Source organism: Coenobita brevimanus, chromosome 46 (assembly GCF_032717465.1).
Source record: "Coenobita brevimanus isolate Jiangsu-jjx chromosome 46, ASM3271746v2, whole genome shotgun sequence".
Taxonomy (NCBI): domain Eukaryota; kingdom Metazoa; phylum Arthropoda; class Malacostraca; order Decapoda; family Coenobitidae; genus Coenobita; species Coenobita brevimanus.
Window position 1 is genome coordinate 50,075,251 of NC_136999.1, and position 19,988 is coordinate 50,095,238.

Sequence of the window (19,988 nt, forward strand, 5' to 3'; positions counted from 1 at the left end):
TACGCTATTAATTCCCTCTTAAGTATAATTAGCCATACAGTAATTACGAAATCGACTTAAAGCTACAGTACAGTATCGTCTTTATTTTTCTCTTTATTCCTATTACTATCAGACGATATTATTTCTACTAGTAGTATATGAGTTAATGAAGGCTTTGTCTAACCACTCAGCTCTGAACAATTCACTTAAACTGCATAAAAAACCGTAAAAGTAGCAAAAATAACATTATATAGATGTCCTAGGATTGAAGTGCTGTTAAAAACTAATCCCACTGTTCTCGTCTGTCCTTAACCAAGTGAATTTAGAAGTAAGATTTAAAGGGCCAAGTGGTATGTAGGGGAAGGAGACTGAATTGTAATAAACTGTCACTCTCGAACAGCCTTCATACAGTTTCAACCAGACTTAAGGACTGAGGATTAGCCAAGGAGCTGACCTAATTCTTTTGAGGGGAAGAGGTCAAAGATCATGGTCACATGGCTGGCTCAACTTAAACAGTTTCTATCAGATTTATACCAAACTTGGTGGAAGGTAATAGGGTAGGTCAAGGATGAAGGATGTCCATTTTGAAAGCAACCAGTCAAGGTCAAGGTCACGGTGTAAGGTTAAAGTTTGACCTGTGTGCGTTGTAGCGTTCTAATATTTACTTAGTGTTGTGTTATCATCTATTATGCTTACTTGCGATAGTTTCGTTACAGTTTATTTTTTGCCGTAATATTTCCATTGGTTATTTCGCAAATAGTTTTTCTAATGCACTTTGTACTGTTTTGTACTTTACTAGTGATCGCAGGAAGTTACTATGAAGCGATGGCGCAAGTTCAAATTGTTGTCCCGTACATAAGTTATATCGTCTTGTATGTCAACACGCTCGCATAGCCCAGCTTCAAGCATACGGACTAAAAGACCTTCGCTGTTTACGTGCAAGGCTACTAACAAATCCTCGCTAACCTTGATAAGAGCTCTAAAGCCATGTAAAAAGAAATAGCAATTCTGTTTATCACTCTTTTTTCTCCAAAACGCAAAGGCGTACACAAGCGTGTTATGCACCAAACGCATTTTGACAACCGGGGATGTTTCTTTTCATACCAACACCAGCATTCGAGCTGCAGGACGCGAGTTGATAGCCTAAAACATTTTCGAGCACTCGGACCTCTGACTTCAGGGATTCGTGTTGCCCCATTCGACTCAAGTATTTCACCTATACTGTATCTGTAATTGCGATAACGATTATAATGACTAAAAGTCGTTTTTTATTATAGCCAATGTGCATTTAACAGCAAGCTTCCAAAAAAATAATAATACAAAAATTTAATTCTAAATTTACTATTAACACATAGGGAGGAAAAAATGCAGAAACAAGAGATTAAACACTGAAACAATAGAGCATTGGGAATGGGAGGTACCAAATTGAGCGCCAAATCAGGGTTAGGTCAGAAATTACCGAAGCTATAGAAGATCTACCCACATCTTTGAAAAGCTAAAATTGACACCATTAGCTAGCTTGCTTGCTCCGGCACGTTCTGTACTTTCAAATATGGATGTCTACCATTTAATTGATTCTGTGGCATTTTTTAACTACTTTTAAGAAGGCAGCATTACCCGATACATTATATACACGTGTTCAGTACTGCCACTTGTCACATTATTATCTCCGTGAAGCGCGCAGTCTTATGGGTCCCTGAAGCTGATGCCAAGGTGTCCCCCACTCCCCCCCACCACCCCACCTTCTCCCAACCCCCTCCATCCTTCACTTAAATCCTCGCCGCCTGACTAGAATTGAGGGTCCAGGCTGGGGAGATTATCCAGTGATCCCTCCCTTCCCCACACACCACACCACACCACACCAGGCAGGCTGGCTGGCAGGCATGCAGACAGGCAAGCACACTGGACATACTAGCACTAAACACACACACACACACACACACACACACACACACACACACACACACACACACACACACACACACACACACACACACACACACACACACACACACACACACACACACACACACACACACACACACACACACACACACACACACACACACACACACACACACACACACACACACACACACACACACACACACACACACACACACACACACACACACCATTTCCATGCAATCCCTTACTCCGTGACTTTTTTTTTTTCATTATCTGATCACTGCAAGACAACCGTATTCAACATAAGATGGACTTTTAATCGTGAAGGTATCAGCGAAGACTCTGTCTAACCTGTCCACTTTGAAATGTCCTTCGTAATGTGAATAAAACTATTTGGTGATAATACAAAAGTAATAATAATACTTCGTAGTACTGAGGACGTTAAACTTGTGTTCCTTATTCCCAGGGCGATGAAGACAAAGTTAAATTTTACCTATAATGCCGTGGACTGCACACAGATCCTGAGGTTACGTTCCAAGAGTTTTAGACCCACAGTACAAGACACATCTAAAACGTGCCAAGAACCTTAATGAAGCTAACGAGGTTGTCTGGGAATGTGTACAAATGTTGGTGTCCCTTCAGAAGAAAATCAGGTTAGAGCTGGTAATAGTATTTGTACCTGGGTTGTGGGGAGTTTGTCTTCCCGCTGGTAACGCAACACTTTGGAGTATTAGGAACAACGCAACACGAGGTAATATTTTGTATTCTGCCTTATTTCCAGTTGGGGTGGGCCTTTTTAGTTCATCTCCACAATCTTCCACTTTTCATGTCCTCCTGCATTGTACCCAGTTCTCCATGTCTCGCTTCATAGTATGTCACCATCTGATTTTCTGTCTCCCTCCAGCCCTCACTCCCCTCACTTGCTCCCTCCCTGCCATCTTGACTGGTTTTTCTTAGTTCACTCTCACCACATGTCCGTACCAGCCCAGTCACACATCTTCCATCTTCTCCTTTATACACATCATTTCTGCTCTTCTTCTTAACTTACTGCCATCCGAGAGAAATGTAGACACGTTGCTCACAAGAAACATAAAATTATCCACCACATAACATCAGTCAAGAGACACTTATAAAAATTGGCGATGCAGCTCCCTGTCGCGAATGATGAAATCCAGACGTTTCAGACTCGAATGAAGATCAATTGTCTCAAGTTAGATCACAGTTTTGCAAGAACCTTCAGTCCCTCGTGGGTAAGTAACTCTCCCCACCAGCCATCACACGAGCAACAACCAAAACAACACACTTCTTCCTCAACCATACATTCTGCCTTATACGCCCTAAGATCCTCCTGCGCGTTACTGATGCACATGATGCCAGTGTTAAAGAGATATTAATAACGTGCGAGTAATTAAGGTGACACATCAAAGTGAATAGCTAAAGAAGGAATATTACCAAGTCTCCTATGGCAACTAGCATGCGACCCACTGTCACTACAAGGCGTCAGCATATGAACTCATAAGTCTTTTTTCTTTCTTTCTTTTTTATCCTGGTCTCCTACTGCTTTGTCCTCCTTCAATAAGTGCTACAAGCATCCGTAGGTATACAGTCATGAATAATAAATAAGAATGCAATCAGAAGTACACTTCGTGTTTTTGTTTCTGGAAAGCGGTATACGAGTATTATCATGGTTAAAGCGTATACCATGAACTGTGACAAGCACCGTGGCATATACTATCTGCCTTGCTGAAGATCACACCTCAACAATAAAGTGCATTTTCTTGATTTGTGTTTCTTTCTGTCCATCTGTGTGTTAGCAAGTTATGGACAATTTATTGGTTGGATTGATTCTAATTTGGCATAATGACTGGGGTCATTGGAGGAACATGTGATTAATTTTTTTTACCACAACAGGCCATAGGTCAAGAACAATGTCAGCTCAGTTTTCATCCGATTTTGACCAAACTTAGTGGGAGGGTTGAGGAACAGGAAAGGATAAAGTGATTCAATGTTGAGAGCAGTTGGTCAAAGGCAAAGATCACAGGGCAAGGTCAAAGGTCAGCCCTTTAACTCAGATTCGAATTGGATCAGGCTTGGTGGAAAGGTTCAGCGTTAGCTATGAATGAAACTGTTAAATAATAATAATAATAATAATAATAATAATAATAATAATAAAATAATAATAATAATAATAATAATAATAATAATAATAATAATAATAACAATAATAATAATAAAAGCAAAATGCCGCAGTCACAGGATTAAGTCATCTTAAACCACTCTGATCCAATATGACCCAAACCTTGGCGAATGGGTTAAGGGCGAGGTAAAGATGAAGTAATTTGATTTTGAGAGCAAAGATTCAGATGTCATCGGAACAGGGTAGGGTTGAAGGTTCAGCCATTAGTCTCCACGATCAATAGCCACCTCAACACGCATATCAGTTTCAAAGCATGGGAATAAATTGCTCTATAAACAGTAGATCGGAGGCGGGGAAGAGGATTCAGATCATCAAGTCTACAGGATTAGTGTCCACTTATGCCTCCTTCCAAAGCCAGAGATGCCCTTTGTTTGTGCGGACGGGCATTTAGACCGGTTGTACGGTGCTGGTGTTGAGAGCTTCTTCTTGTTTTATGTTGTCTTGGCTGGTGCTTTATACAGCCTCTTATCACTGCTAGATTCCTGTCTCGTGCCATTTTTGTGATACACCTACAATACACGTTTCCGTATTGTTTCCATCTTGGCTTCTTCAGTTTATTATACAAGTTCTCCTTCTTCTATTCCTCTCGTCGCTCCATCCTTCCTTCTTTCTCCCTTCCTCATCCATTCTTCCTTCCCTCTTTCCCCTCTTCTTATCTCACTTTAATTACCTGATCCTTCCTTCCCTACTTCCTTCTTTTTTTCCTTTCTCCCTTCTCGCTTTAGACAGCTACACCTAAATTCCTTCCTCTCACATTATAATTACACAGTAAAGGTTGCTGGTTCCTTGAAAGCAGTGATAAGAAACAGGGAAGTGAGCATGGAAGTGAAAAAGTTATTACATGACAGTATTGTGATACCAACTCTAACGTATGGGCGTGAAGCTTGGACGTTGTTGGAGGGACACAAGTCAAGAGTGAGAGCTGTGGAAATGAGTTATCTGAGGAGCCTGTGGAGTCACATGAAGAGACAGACTGACAAATGAGGATGTAAAGAAGCCTTGTGGTGTGGATGTGGAGGTGATAGGAAGCGTTAGGAGAAACATATTGAGGTGGTTTGGTCATGTGGAGAGGGTGGAGAGAGACAGACTAACGAGGAGACTCTATGTTTTTTTTATGCAAGAAAGAAGGAACCAAAGGCTGAGCCCGCACGAACGTTCCTTCCAAGAAAAAAAAAAAAATACAAAAGAGAGCCAAATTCAAGATCTATTAATTTCGAGATACCTGGACACACTGCGATTGAAAGACTGGAGATCGTAGGAAGCAGAAAATACAGACAGAGGGAGACAATTCCAGAGCTGACCTGGTGCATAAATGAAGGACTGGGAGTAATGGTTAACTCTTGCATTAGTGAGTCGGACAGAAAAGGGATGAGAGTTTGTTGCTAGACGGGTGCTTAGCACCCGTCGTAGAGGTGGAGTGATGCAAGCAGGCAGTTCAGAGGAGCAGTGACCATTGAAGTAGCGATAGAAAAGAGATAAACATGCAACAGTGCGGCGAAGAGACAGAGGTTGAAGGGAGCCAATAAGAGGAGAGTTAATGAGACGAAAAGCCTTTGACTCCACTCTATGGAGAAGGGCTGTATGTGGGGAGCCTCCCCACACATGAGATTTGTACTCTAAGCATGGGCGAACAAAACCCGTGTATAAAGTCAACACTGTGCAGGGGTAATGAAGGCACGGAGTCGGCTTAGCACACCCAATCTCCTGGAAGCAGATTTTACAAGAGATGTCATATGATCTTTCCTAGATAAGTCCCCTGTGAATGAAACCTCAAGCATGTTCAAGGATGATGCAGGATTGAGTTGGATATTATTAAACATTAGTGGGTACTCCTATGGAGGATTTTGACGGGTAGATTGGTGTAAAAACTGAGGCTTTGATGCATTAAAAACAACAAGATTATTTTTACCTCAGTCAGAGATACCTGCCAAGTTAGACATTAGGTGTGTCATAGCCTCATCCCCTGTTTGCTGAAGTAACTGCTGAGATGCACGTTGCGGAAACCAAATGGAAAGGTGAAGGATGGAATCATCAGCGTATGAGTGGATAGGATTAGATGTACAGCTTAGAAGATCATTGATGAAAATCAGGAAGAGAGTTGGTGATAAGACAGATCCCTGAGGAACGCCACTGTTGATAGATCTAGGAGAAGAACGATGGCCGTCTACAACAGCAGCTATAGAACGACCAGAAAGGAAGCTAGAGATGAAGGCACAGATAGAAGGATAGAAACCGTAAGAGGGCAGTTCGGAAATCAAAGATTTATGCTAGACTCGATCGAAAGCCTTTGAGATGTGAAGTGCAATGGCAAAGCTTTCGCCAAACACCCAAAAGGAGGATGACCAGGAGTCTGAAAGGTAGGTGAGAAGATCGCCAGTGGAGCGTCCCTGACGGAACCCATACTGACGATCAGAAAGAAGATTGTGATAGGAAAGATGCTTTAAAATTTTTCTGTTAAGAATCAACTCGAAAACTTTTGAGACACAGTTTGTTAAAGCAATGGGACGACAGTTAGAGGGTTGGGAATGGTCACCTTTCTTTGGGACTGGCTGAATGAGAGCAAACTTCCAGCAAGAAGGAAAGGTACAAGCTGAGAGACAAAGGTGAAAGAGTTTACCTAGGCAGGGTGTAAGCACAGAAGCACAGTTCCTGAGGACAACAGGAGGGACTCTATCAGGCCCGTATGCCTTGTTAGTATTGAGGCCAGTGATGGCAGAAAATACATCAGCTGAAGAAATTTTAATGTCAGTCATGAGGAAGTCAGAGGGAGGAAGTGATGGAGGAACAGCACCGGAATCGACTAAGGTGGAATTGGAGGAGAAAGTCTGCGCAACCAGATCTGCTTTATCAGTTGAAGAAATAGCTACAGAGCCATCAGAGTGGAGAAGAGGAGGGAAGGATGATGAGGTAAAGTTGATAGAAATGTTTTTGGCAAGATGCCAGAAGGAGCAGGTAGAATTCGAGTTGGAGAGTTGAGAGCATTTAGTACAGATGAAATTATTTTTAGCAGAGCGAAGAACAGACTTTGCACGATTCTGGGCAGAAAAATTTAAAAGATGTGATTTAGGGGTGGGTTGGCTCCGGTACCTTTTATAGGCCCTTTCCTTGTTGCGGACAGCATTAGAACAAGTGTGATTAAACCAAGGCTTTCTTGCATTTGTCAAAGGATATGAGAAAGGAATGTATGCTTCCATGCCTGAGAGAATAACCTCCGTAATGCGCAAGGCAAACTCAGATGGCTCCAAGCCATGGAAGCAATAATCATTCCATGGGAAATCAAAGAAGCACTGCTTGATGGCCTCCAAATCCGCAGCTCCAAGGTACCACAGATGACGTCTCTTTGGAGGGTCCACAGGCCATACTGGAGCGATAGGGCAGGTTAAGGTAAGAAGGTTATGGTCTAAGGAGCCTAACGGAGAGAAAAGATTAACAGAGTAAGCAGAGGGATTAGTTGTAATGAAGAGGTCAAGTATGTTGGAGCTCTCTCCAAGGCGGTCAGGGATGCGAGAAGGTGCTGAACAAGCTGCTCTAGGTCATTTAGGATAGAAAATATGAAGGCTTGTTCACCAGGTGGATCAGTGAAAGGAGAAGAGAGCCAAAGGTGGTGGTGAACATTGAAATCTCCTAGAATGGAGATTTCAGAGAAAGGAGAAAAGGATAGAATGTGTTCCATCATAGAAGTAAGATAGTCGAAAAATTTTGATAGTAGAATTAGGAGATAAGAAAACAGAGCAAATATATTTAGTCAGAGAATGGCAAGAGACTCGAAGACAGAGAGTAGAGAATTCAGAAGAATCAAGTTCAGGAACACAAGAGCAAGATAGGTCGTTGCGTACATATACACAACATCCACCTTTGGCTTTGAAATGAGTATAGAAAAAGTAAGAGGATACAGAAAAGGGTTTGTTGTCAGTTGCCTCAGACAGCTGAGTCTCAGTAAGGAAGAGAAGGTGAGGTTTAGAGGAGGAGAGGTGGTGTTCGACAGACAGAAAGTTAGAGGAAACGCAGTGAATGTTGCAGAAATGAAGAAGAAGGGAGTCAGACAGTGGATCCAGGCAGCTCAAAGAGTCGTCACCGGGAAAGGGGCGGATGGTGGGGGCATTTATGGTCCCCCTCTCCCTGGGGACTCCGAGGCCTGATTTGTTGCAGCCATGTTTCTTTTTTAACCTGCCCCATCCCGACCACTTTCCCACCACTGACTCCCCCCAATCCCAACCATTTTTAGGAAAAATTTTTTTTGGCTCAAACCTCCGCTTTTGGTGAGAAACATCGAAAATTTAATTTATAGAGAAATCGCTCACCTGAGGTTTAAAATACTCGATACAGGTAGGAGTACCTCCTTACCTGACTGGGTTTTCTAACAGTCTGGCTCCAAAGAAAACGAGTTCTATGGGAGGGTAACTATTCCACACCACTCATAAACGGTATTTATTTATTTACTTGGTACGATTTTATATGTAGTATGAGAGTATATTGGTTTTCAAACAGTAATATAGGCATTATAAGCATTGTTTCACTCACTAACTCATCACCATACCTGACCTTTTCTTGTCACATTACCTGATCATCATTTCTGTTTCTTCCTCTAATGCTATGTAAAGTTTGTCCTCCAAATTGTCATTGATTGGGGAATCACTCTGGCCCTGAATTTCGTACCGTGGCATGACATGGCTTTACTGGCCAGGTCACTGATAGCAGGTGAATTGCTGAGACAATGGCATGCAGGGGGGGGGGAGGTCATGCTGGGTAAGGCATTGTCCATGCCTGGCATTTTGTAGAGAAAGGTGTCCTGTGTATACGTACCAAAAATCACTTGCGAAAATTGAAAATTGTGCAAATTAGGGATCTTGCAATTGATTCGCGTTTATGTATGTCGACGGGATTGGCAGTGACAAAACGTGTGGACGTTAATTCACGTCGACAGGACGCCGTGGGTTAATTTTGAAAAGGAAGTGTAGTGTGTACTGTGCATGTAGTTTGGTGTTGACAATTAGATGAACATGTATTGAAGAGCATGCTGGCCTACTCTCTGTGTTACTGAAACACTGAAAAAGTTCAGCAAAGGGGGATGGTCAGGAACTAGTTGTGAGGGCTGATGAAACGGGAGCTCCAGCTCTCCTGTCATCAGCTTTCCATCCACCTTGGGAGTACTGCCCTGCTCGACTGGTGCTACAGTCTACTCCTCTGAGGGGGGAGTAGGTGGAGGGGGAGAGAGGGAGGGGAACGCCAAGGATGAGATTGAGGGATGGAGTGGAGAGGTATATGAGAGAGGGGGGTGTGAGTTGGGAGCAGGGTAGTGAAATGGTGGGGGACAGGGCGACATGGAGGCGATTTGTTTGTGGCCACACCGTATGGGATTAAGGCATCTGGCAATAGATAGATAAATATTTTCTCGTGTTGATTTTCACTTTAGACTCAAGTTCTATATAGTCTTCTTCAGACACTTTAAGGGAGAGAGATGAATAGCACTTTGTGATAACTGGAATTTCTTTTTTGTATTTTCATTGTATCTTATGTTTGGCCATGTGGAGGGGATGGAGAGCGAGAAACGAACGAGGCGAGTATATGTGAGTGAGGTGGAGGGGGGAGAAGGAGGGGGAGACCGAGGATGAGATGGAGAGATGGAGTGGAGAGGAATTGAGAGAGGGGTATGTGTGCTGGGGAGAGGGCAGAGAAATGGCAGGGGACAGGGCAACATGTAGGCGATTTGTTTGTCGCCACCCCTTAGGGGATTAAGGCGTCTGGCTATAGACAAATAGATAGCTCTTGTGTATTTTTATGTACCATGAATCTTTAGGTGTCTTGCAGATGTTTAGATGTTTTATGTATTATTACCCGTCCCCGCCCAGGAGCAGCTCAGGGATGGGTATTGTTTTCACTCGGTTTGTCTGTCTGTTTGTTTGTGTGTTTATTTGTCTGTCTGTCTGTCTGTCTGTTTGTTTGTGTGTTTATTTGTCTGTCTATCTGTCTGTCTGTCTGTTTGTCTGTCTGTTAACAACTTTATGTGAAAACTACTGGTGCGATTTTGACTAACACTACAGTGATGATGGGCTATGACCTTCTGATCACCTGATTAATTTTTGGGACAAACTGGGCCAAGGCCCAGGCTGTAGGCCCCCCCCCAAAAAAAAGGGGGATGGGTAAAAATCGTTCTTTCGCCATAACACCTTTCAAATTTGTCATATCGACATGAAACCAAAACCTAAAGGTGCATCTTTCAAATCTGTATCCTATAACATGCCTCATTACATCAGGGGGTCCCCCCTCCCCAGTTACCGGTAGAGGGGTCAATGTCAGGTGGGTCGAGCCTAAAATTTTAAATGGGCATAAAATCGTCAATTTTTACCCGATTTACTCCAAATTTGGTATAAGACGTCTTTGACTAGATATCCTGTTGTGTTTATACGTCAGCACTAAAATGACTGCCGGGGACGGGTTTGCTGTGCCTTAGCACTGCTTCTTCTGTTTTGTGTACTCACTCTATGTAGTGCTGCTCTCGAGCGTCTGCCCTTTCCTCTCCTCCATCCTACTTTCCTTCCATCCTCTTCTGTCTTTCTTTCCTTCTTTCCTCTTCCTTCTGCCTGTGGGTGACTCTACACTGAGTGACAAGCCAAATGGTTTCCTGTACACCAGCAAACCATTTACTACGCTGGGTGGTAACCATAAAACCAAATTTTGGCCCCTGGTGGTTGAGTGGGTAATTATGGCACTCCAATCGGATTGAGCCGGTGAAGGTTTATATCCAAGGCGTGGTTGGGGTTTACTGCTCACGGAATGCCACTCAGTGATGAGTGAGGCTGGTCACTCTCATCGTAAATGTCAGGCCCATCTTGCCTAGCCCCGGGCTCCTACGCTCCTCATGGGGCAACGTAGGTTTGGATGATGAATGAATGACTTATAAAAGCATCTCCTTGATGTTAATGTATTTGTCTTAAGCATTATAGGTATCATTTTTGTATTTTTTGTATCTCTGTATCACACTTCAACAATCAAGTTAGGAAGGATCTTTATTAGTCAAGATGTTTATTAAGGTCACATCTTAGCCCTGACCCTCTTGTAAGTTGAATAAAACCATCTTGAGACGATAGAAATATATCATGATGGGGCGTCATCCAACAGAATCGGCGAATATCTGATACCAGTTGGTCATGCCCTACTGACGCGGGTCGTATGTACATGTCTGTCCGTTTTCATGATGCAGGTATTGTTCGTGTGTGTGTGTGGGGGGGGTGAGAGAGAGAGAGAGAGAGAGAAAGAGAGAGAGAGAGAAAGAGAGAGAGAGAGAAAGCATGACAAAGAAAGTACACATCAATTTTATTTTCTTCCTTTCAGCCAGTCACCATGAACTTACTAACCCTTGTGTGTCCCTCCTCAGTGACGAAGCTGGTGGGTGGTGATGGTGTGGAGTTCCCCCAGCCGGTGTACGAGACGCAGGTGGCTGAGAACACACCCCCAGCCACACTCCTACACCTCACCGCAGCCACACACACGCAAGGTAACTTTCTTTTATTGTGGTATTGGGAACAGAAGAACTAGAGTGAGTTTTTAAATGTCGAAGATCCCTAACCCCTTTCAGTTCAATTGATCATCAGGTGTAGTCAGACTGGAGCGTTCATATCAGTAGTAATTAAGGAGACACATTCCCGCCTCATAACTATGGCTTAATTGAATATCATGCAACCACAGCTTAGTGTTCAAGTTGGGAGCGGTCCACTTCCATCACCTGAAAACAAACGAAGTATATTAACAGCTGTCGTCGTTGTAACAGTAGTATGCGTATGTAATCCGCATGTGTAGTATCAGCCAGCTCAGACAGTACATACCTTCCATACGTAGGCCACATTTACTAGACACGTTCATATGATTTAGAGCAGATCCGGAAAGACGCCACTTTGTCACTGGAGAAGCGACATACCTACACCAGTGCTCCGTGCATGGGTATGAAACATTATAGCCTTTTGGGTGAGGGCTGAGAGGAGCATTAATAACTATGTTCTGGAGTGGCAGTGTCTGTATATGAGGAAGTCAGTACATCACTGACGGAACCTTAGCAAGATAATAGTGTGCAGTAATATATTTTATAAGGCCATACTTATGTAACCATGTAAATACCCACCCCTGACTAGGATAGAAGTCAGCTCCAGATGAGTGCCAGACCAGCAGACTACTAATTCATGCACCGGAGTGTGCTAGTGAGTAATAGAGGTTCGTCTTATTCTGATATGGGGCTCCACCTTACTTAAACTGCTGATCGACCCTGTGTTAAACAAGTATCATCAGTATCATCTGCCCTTTAGAGTAATTTTGTGATTTGTCACTAGAAAAATAACATCAACAGCTTATATGTACAGAACTACTCGGTATGTTGCTACAGTAAGGGCAGGTGTCCAAACAGAATATGTGAGTAAACTGAGCTTGTTCTGAATTATTCCCTAACTAGCGAGAGTGGCACAGAACAGACTAGACCCTCTCAAATCCCAGTGGATGGTATTCCTAATATATTTAACTGGCTAATAGGAAGGAATGACTGCAACTGTGTGTGGCACGTGGAAATAATGTTAAAATATGTGTGTGGATAACGAGTGATACTGTTTTAAGGGCGTGTGCATATTAACGTGTGTATTATGTCTGGTGTTCACTTGGAGATACGATGGTCAAATTTAGCATTCAGGCAGTCTTGATAAGGGATGTTTTAAAAATACATCTTCTTTCCGTATAAATAAATTGAGGGAACTGGCCAATCAGCTGTGGAGTTAGCAATGGAACTTCAGCAGATAATTCTTCTGTAATTTAGTGTCGATTTAATGGCAAAAGAAAACATCGAGGACTTACTAGTGCTAAGGATTCAGTGTTACATCATGGAGCGGATACCGTCACGAACTGACGTACCGTATGCAGTAGTTCTAGCAACTTTGCCTGGTGGACTGCCTAAAGTGTTGGGAGTGGGGGATTAAACTGACGGATGGGATGCTCGAATGGTTGCTTGGTGGACATTACACATCTCTGACGTAAGCCAGTTCTCTAAACGCACCAAGAACAAGACACGAATATTAAATGACTGTATGAGGGTTATTAAGGTAGACATTCCCTGTGGTGCTGAGTCCCAGTCTCACCCCTGACAATGACACGCAAGCATTTATTATATAACCTGGGTCTCAATTTCAGTTCTTGGTACGAACAGGTGAAATGTACATTCGATTATACCACTACCACCATCCCTGAATGCACCCTTGTCAGTCCCACCTGTAGCTTGCCTGTACTGCATACCTGAGTTGTGATGTGATCTGGACTGCAATAAGCTAGACTGTGGAAAAAATCGGACATTGCCAAAGGACACTATACCCAGGTGACATAATCCATGGTTCTCCGGTTCTTAGTATCTCTCTCTCTCTCTCTGCCTGTGCTGTAATGTTCAGTCTTTTAAATACACTGTCTCCAGGCAACCAAAATGAACAGATCTTTATTCTGACTTACTCTCTTCGGTTTCATTTTAAAAATATATAAATAAAAATAAACAATAGATTTGCAAGCTGTAAGACGTAGATTCTTTGTTTTCGTCCTCGTTTCTGAATTCGCTGTGATGTAGGGTGGACGAACTGCAGACGAACTGTTATAATTCCAGCTCATATAGTAAAAAACAGCGGCTCCTATATCTCCCAGGTGACGCGGTAGTTCAAGGGTATGGACTCGCGGCCTAATAGTCTATCGCCTGTGATGTAGACCAGAAGGGACACTTTAAAAACATGGGCGTTTAAGATCGAGGGTGACTTGGTGTTTCAGGTTTACAATATTTTTATCGTGTGTCTTGAGTCCTAGGAGGCGTTTGCATGTATCACGGCCTTACACTGCCCCGTAGCAAGTGTTGCTATTATTAGCCTTTGTTATTTTTTATTGTTACCGTTCTCGTTGTGTGTGTGTGTGTGTGTGTGTGTGTGTGTGTGTGTGTGTGTGTGTGTGTCCTAACGGACCCAGGTTCGAATCCCGGCTGGGGCAGGGAACAGTTTAAGGATTTGAATTTCATTAAATCAGGCTTTACTGATCTACCAGAAGACCCGCCGACATGTCGTGAAAATACCCCCGCTAATACCAATACACCAGTCCTGTATGAGACAGCCCTAGCATGTATTCAATATGGAAGGTGGGTGTTAGCGCCGAAGTGGTGACATGTAGAGGTGTATGGTATGTAGGAGGACTGCTGGGCCTTGATAGCAGGCTGTGAAGCCTATGCCCAGAGTCGGACACATAAAAAAAAAAAAAAAAAAAAAAAAAAAAAAACGCTCAAGATATCATCACAGAATTTTGCAGGTGTGTAGTGGGGATGAAAATCTCCTACGAGTATTTATTTCAGTTTGTCTGTCTGTCTGTGTGTATGTGGGTCTGTTAGCACGATAACTTCGCAACCGCGCAGGATATCATCACAAAATTGTACAGGTGTGTAGTAAGGATGAAAATCTCGTATGAGTTCGAAAATGGTGAAAGTAGGTAGAGGTCTGTGTGTCTGTTACCACAATAACTTCGCAACCGCTCAAGACATAATCACAAAACTTTACAGGTGTGTAGTAAGGATGAAAATCTCTCAAGAGTTCGAAAATAATGAACGTAGTTCAAGGCTAAGGTCATATTCCGAGCCGCACTAGATATGTATCGGCTTATGGCTGTTGTTATTCCCCCCTTGGGGGGGGGGCTGTAGTTGTTATTACAGGCTGCGATAGCGAAGCTGTTATTGTCTTCAATTTGTGTGTGTGTGTGTGTGTGTGTGTGTGTGTGTGTGTGTGTGTGTGTTAGCATGATAACTTAGCAACCGCTCAAGATATCATCACAAAATTTTACAGGTGTGAAAGTAGGGATGAAAATCTACTAGTTTGAAATTGGTGAAAGTAGGTCAAAGTCAAGGTCATATTCCGAGCCGCGTTAGACATGTATTGGCTCGCGGCTGGTGTGATTCCTTCTTTGGGAGGCCTCTTATTATTATTATTGTTATCGTCTGCCATTACAAGGTGAAGCGATAATGTCTTTGCCCTCCTTTGTGTGTGTGTGTGTGTGTGTGTGTGTGTGTGTGTGTGTGTTGTGTGTGTGTGTGTGTGTGTGTGTGTGTGTGTGTGTGTGTGTGTGTGTGTGTGTGTGTGTGTGTGTTGTGTGTGTGTGTGTGTGTGTGTGTGTGTGTGTGTGTGTGTATGTGTCTGTGTTAGGACTCCATATTATAATAATACAACTCATAGATGGATAAATAGATAGATAGATACATAGACAGAAACACCAAGCCAGGGGTTGAGATAGGAACTGTATCAGTGAAAATCAAGCAAAAGGAAACTAGCTTGCAACTCTTAGGTGAAGGAATGCTAGAAGTGCACCAGAAGCAGTACATACACACAGACATACAGAGTTGTAGAAGCTTCCACGACAGTATAGCCCACGTGACACGACCCCTGCTAAACAAGAATGTAGGAATCAGAGATCAGAAAGGGGCTAGCCATAGAACCGACAGGTAGTGGAGAGAGGAAATAAGGAGAGGAGTCCGACGAGAATTAGTAAATTACATCTCTGTGTAATACATACACTGCTCAGCTTAGACTTTCTTTGATATAATAAATCAAGATCAACTACCTGTATTCATCTTTAACTCCTCCTGCTCTTCGATTAGTACCATACCTTTAACCAAAACTCAAGACTTACATATTACAAGACCAAAGAGTCACATATATATATAAATGGTGGCAGCGGTGGGATTCGAACCCACACCTCCGAAGAGACTGATCCCTCAAACCTCACACAGCGATAAACAAGTCCAAGTTAAATTAACAGAGCAACCAGTGAAAATGAATAACGCAACCAATACCACAGATCAAACATCCCCACCTCATGTTTACGTTTATTATGAGGATAAAACTGCCCCGAAATTCTCTGGCACAGAAAAAGATCGCATTAATGTCATTTCATTGGTCAGTCAGTGCAAACAGATTTTCGTAAAAAGGCACATTACAGATGAACAAGAGAAAATTGCTTTTGTTTCCTCTTGGATAAATCAGGAAAGGTGCCCAGCAGGAAACTTGCTTAAGTCAGATAAGTTTCTCCGAGCTAAGACATATGATGAACTTAAAACTGAATTTTTGAAGAAATTTTCTGGAGGTATGAACTTTCTGCCAGGTACAATCCCAGAATTACATAAGATTGTAGATCCTGAAAGGGAGCACACTACAAATCATGTGCTCAGTGAAATAACTGCTGATGTCTCCACTATCAAAAGAACATTATTAGCTACCTTAGAAAACTCAAACTGGATAACAGGAGATGGAAAGATGTCCCCAGAACCCGTCGTGGGCATCATTGGTTATGTAGCTACCTTGTGTAAATTACCTGATAGAACCCTCAAGATCGCCAAGACGATCGTGTACACCCCAGGTATGTGCTTACTAGACTTAATGAACGAAGTAGAGATGCAGTGTAGCAAAGCAGGGGTGATCGAAACCCAATCACATTATAGTAGAATGAGCGCCTGAGACAGTATCAGCTGTGAAAACAGCTACAACTACCCCAAACAGAGAACAAAATCGATCGCAACCCGAAAGCAGACAAAGCAAACAACCAAACGTGTCGAGGCAACGATCACAAACACCAGGCCACAGGCAGTTTCATAAGTTTCCACGCAGCCCGAGCAGATCTCGCGCCACAGACACCACTAAATATGGGAAGTCATCTCGCAGATCACAGTCAGGAGATAGGTACATTCTATGTCATTATTGTGCAAAACCAGGACACACAGAGATTGAATGCTTTATCAAAACAAAAGAGGATAGACAAAAGACACAAGGATTTGATCCCTTCTGTAGGCATCACCAGTGCCAAGGGCATTGGACTAGTAATTGCAAGACAGTAGAGAAATTAGTTTCCATTCTTAAATCGGGGGAAGGCCAAGTCATGACAAAAAACGAACAAACGTAAAGAAAAGTAAGTCAAAAAGTCACATAGGAGGCATGTTGGGAAATGAGTGTATCTTGATACCAGCTGTATGTGAGGATCAAAACGTATCCTTATTTTTAGACACAAAACTTTTGTGGAAGAATCTGATTTAGACTTATATATGTTAGATGGCAAACAAATTACAGTAAAAGGTATGATACGGTTAAACATCAGTTTCACAGAGACTACAAGACCAATCTCTGCATTTTTTTATATCGTTGAAAACTTAGCAATTAAAGCTCAAATGTTACTGGGCTTAAGATGCATGAGAACAGAGAAAATAACTTTACTCCCACAAATGAATGGAACAGACTTTGATAATGAATTCATAGAGGAAATACCACCAGCGTCCTCACCGATTAGTAAAACAGAACCAAAAAGAACTGGTAAAATTAAAAGCTTAAACAAACATACACAAACAGTCTATAGAGAGGTGGCCTGCAGTCCTACTGGACCCAGGTTCAAATCCCCGCTGGGGCAGGGAACAGTTTAAGGATTTGAATTTCATAATAGCAAGGCTTTACTGATCTATCAGGAGACCCGCCGACATGCCGTAAAAATACCCCCGCTAATACCAATACACCAGTCCTGTACGAGACAGCCCAAGCCTGTATTCAATAAGGACGGTGGGTGTTAGCGCCGAAGTGGTGACATGTAGAGGTGTATGGTATGTAGGAGGACTGCTAGGCCTTGATAGCAGGCTGTGAAGCCTTTGCCCAGAGTCGGACACACATATATAAAAAAAGAAAAAAGATGAGTGTCTAGATCCTCTCACACCACCTTCCCCAGCCTCGACGACCAAAAACCCAGGTAATGGTACTGATTTATCAGCTTTTCCCGCCCATCTCACCAATGACATAGTTATACCACCTAACTCCTATACAAAAGTTACCATGAAGAGCAAATTACAGAATAGTACTGTTCTTGTCTTAGAATTATGGAAAGTAAAAGGATTGTCAGTAGAAAACGCATTATGTCAGATGAACGACGAAGGGCAAACTCAAATATTTCAAATTAATCACATGAATGGGGAAGTACAGTTGAAAAAGGGGACTTGCATAGTTAATATTGAAAAATGTCCTGCCCCTTTGAAGGAAATAGTTGTAGCTGGAGTGACAAGTGAGATAAAATCTGCAGATAGAGAAAGCATAAAAGATAATTTAATTCACTCAGGTAAATTTGATGAAGAAAATGATTTGTTAACCCTGTTGGAAACACACAGGGACACCGTAGCATTACCCGGAGAACAATTAGGGTTTACTAACCTGAGTAATCACAAGATTAATATGCACTCAGAAACACCACCAATTTTCATACCGACCTATCGAATCCCACAATCTCAGCGTACACTCGCAAACCAGTAGGTCGATGAAATGTTAAAACTTGGAATTATTGAACCATCAGTCTCCCCGTGGAATGCCCCATTATTCTTCGTGCCCAAACTAAATGGAGAAATGCGTCTGGTAGTAGATTACCGTAAACTAAACAATCACACAATCCCGGACTGATTTCCCATGCCATTGCTAAGTGACATCCTACAGAATATTGGACCAGAAAATAATGCATTTTCCACGATCGATTTGCTCAGTAGGTATTATCAAATTCCAGTAGATCAGGAGTCACGTAAATACACTGCCTTTTCCACAAATAGAGGACATTTTCAGTAAGGAAGGAAGCCAATGGGACTGAGGACAGCCCCGGGTACATTCCAACGTCTTATGAATTATGTTTTGTCCGGAATTTTAGGACAAGGAATATTTGTTTATCTTGATGATATTATCATCGCAACGAAAGATATCACAGAACATCACCAGAAATTAGACCTACTCTTACAAGAGTTTGGTGATGCTGGTTTAAAAATTAAGCTTTCTAAATGCAAATTTTGCTTTAAGGAAATAAAATTCTTAGGCCACACATCAAGTGCTAAAGGTATTCACACCACTGATGACAAAATACAGGCAGTGAGAGATTTTCCTGAACCCACTACGACTGACGAAGTTAGACAATTTTTAGGTCTAGCTGGGTACTATTGGTCATTCGTACAACAATTCTCTCATATAGCCTTTCCTCTATTCCAACTACTCAAAAAAGATGCTATATTCCAATGGGGAGGAAAAAAACAAGCATTTAACAAATTAAAGAATAAACTAACAAATGCTCCTTGTTTGGCATATCCGGATTTCACAAAACCCTTTATTATTTGTACAGATGCATCAGTTAAAGGATTAGGGGCTGTACTGATGCAAGAAGGTAAAAGAGGACAGAATCAACCAATTGCATTTGCCAGTAGACAAATAAAAAGTGCTGAGAAAAATTATTGCACTACAGACTTAGAGGCACTTGCAGTGGTTTTTGCATTACAAAGGTCTCGAGATTTGGTATATGGTTACGAAATACACTTATTCGCTGACCATAAACCGCTAATGGGTATGTTTAAAGAAAAACTCCTCTCTGGGAGGAGTGCAAGATGGAAATGTACAGTCGAAAACTACAATGTCCATATTCATTACATACAAGGCAAAATTAATCTAGTATCCGATGCATTATCTAGGAACCCAAAGATAATTCATGTCGTGGCAAAAGATCTCAAAGGAGACATCCCAAACCACGAAGAAATCGCGAAAGCACAAAGACTTCATCCAACATGGTCTGAAGTTATATACAAGTTAGAAAGTGGAGATGACATACAAATACCTAAACTATATGTACCACTAGAATAATTCACAATAGTCAATAATACCTTATACAGGATCAACCCAGGACAACCAAAACGCCGAAGAAATAATAAACAATTGGTAGTACCTAATGACAATATACCCCAAGTATTACGAACGATACACGATAGCCCACATGCAGGGCATCCTGGAAAAGATAGGACATTCAAACAAGCCCAGTTGTTATATTACTGGCCATCATTGCGAAAAGATATAAACAATCATATAGACAG

The 19,988-nt window shown here is 42.2% G+C and overlaps 1 protein-coding gene across 1 annotated transcript in view; it reads left to right on the forward strand.

Annotated features, from left to right (window-relative positions):
• LOC145398722 (putative neural-cadherin 2) overlaps positions 1 to 19,988 on the forward strand; it is a 428,971-nt gene that overhangs the window by 19,835 nt on the left and 389,148 nt on the right. The window contains exon 3 of the mRNA XM_080271522.1: positions 11,460 to 11,579. Coding sequence (XP_080127648.1) covers positions 11,460 to 11,579 — 120 coding nt within the window. The remainder of the gene's footprint in view (positions 1 to 11,459; positions 11,580 to 19,988) is intronic.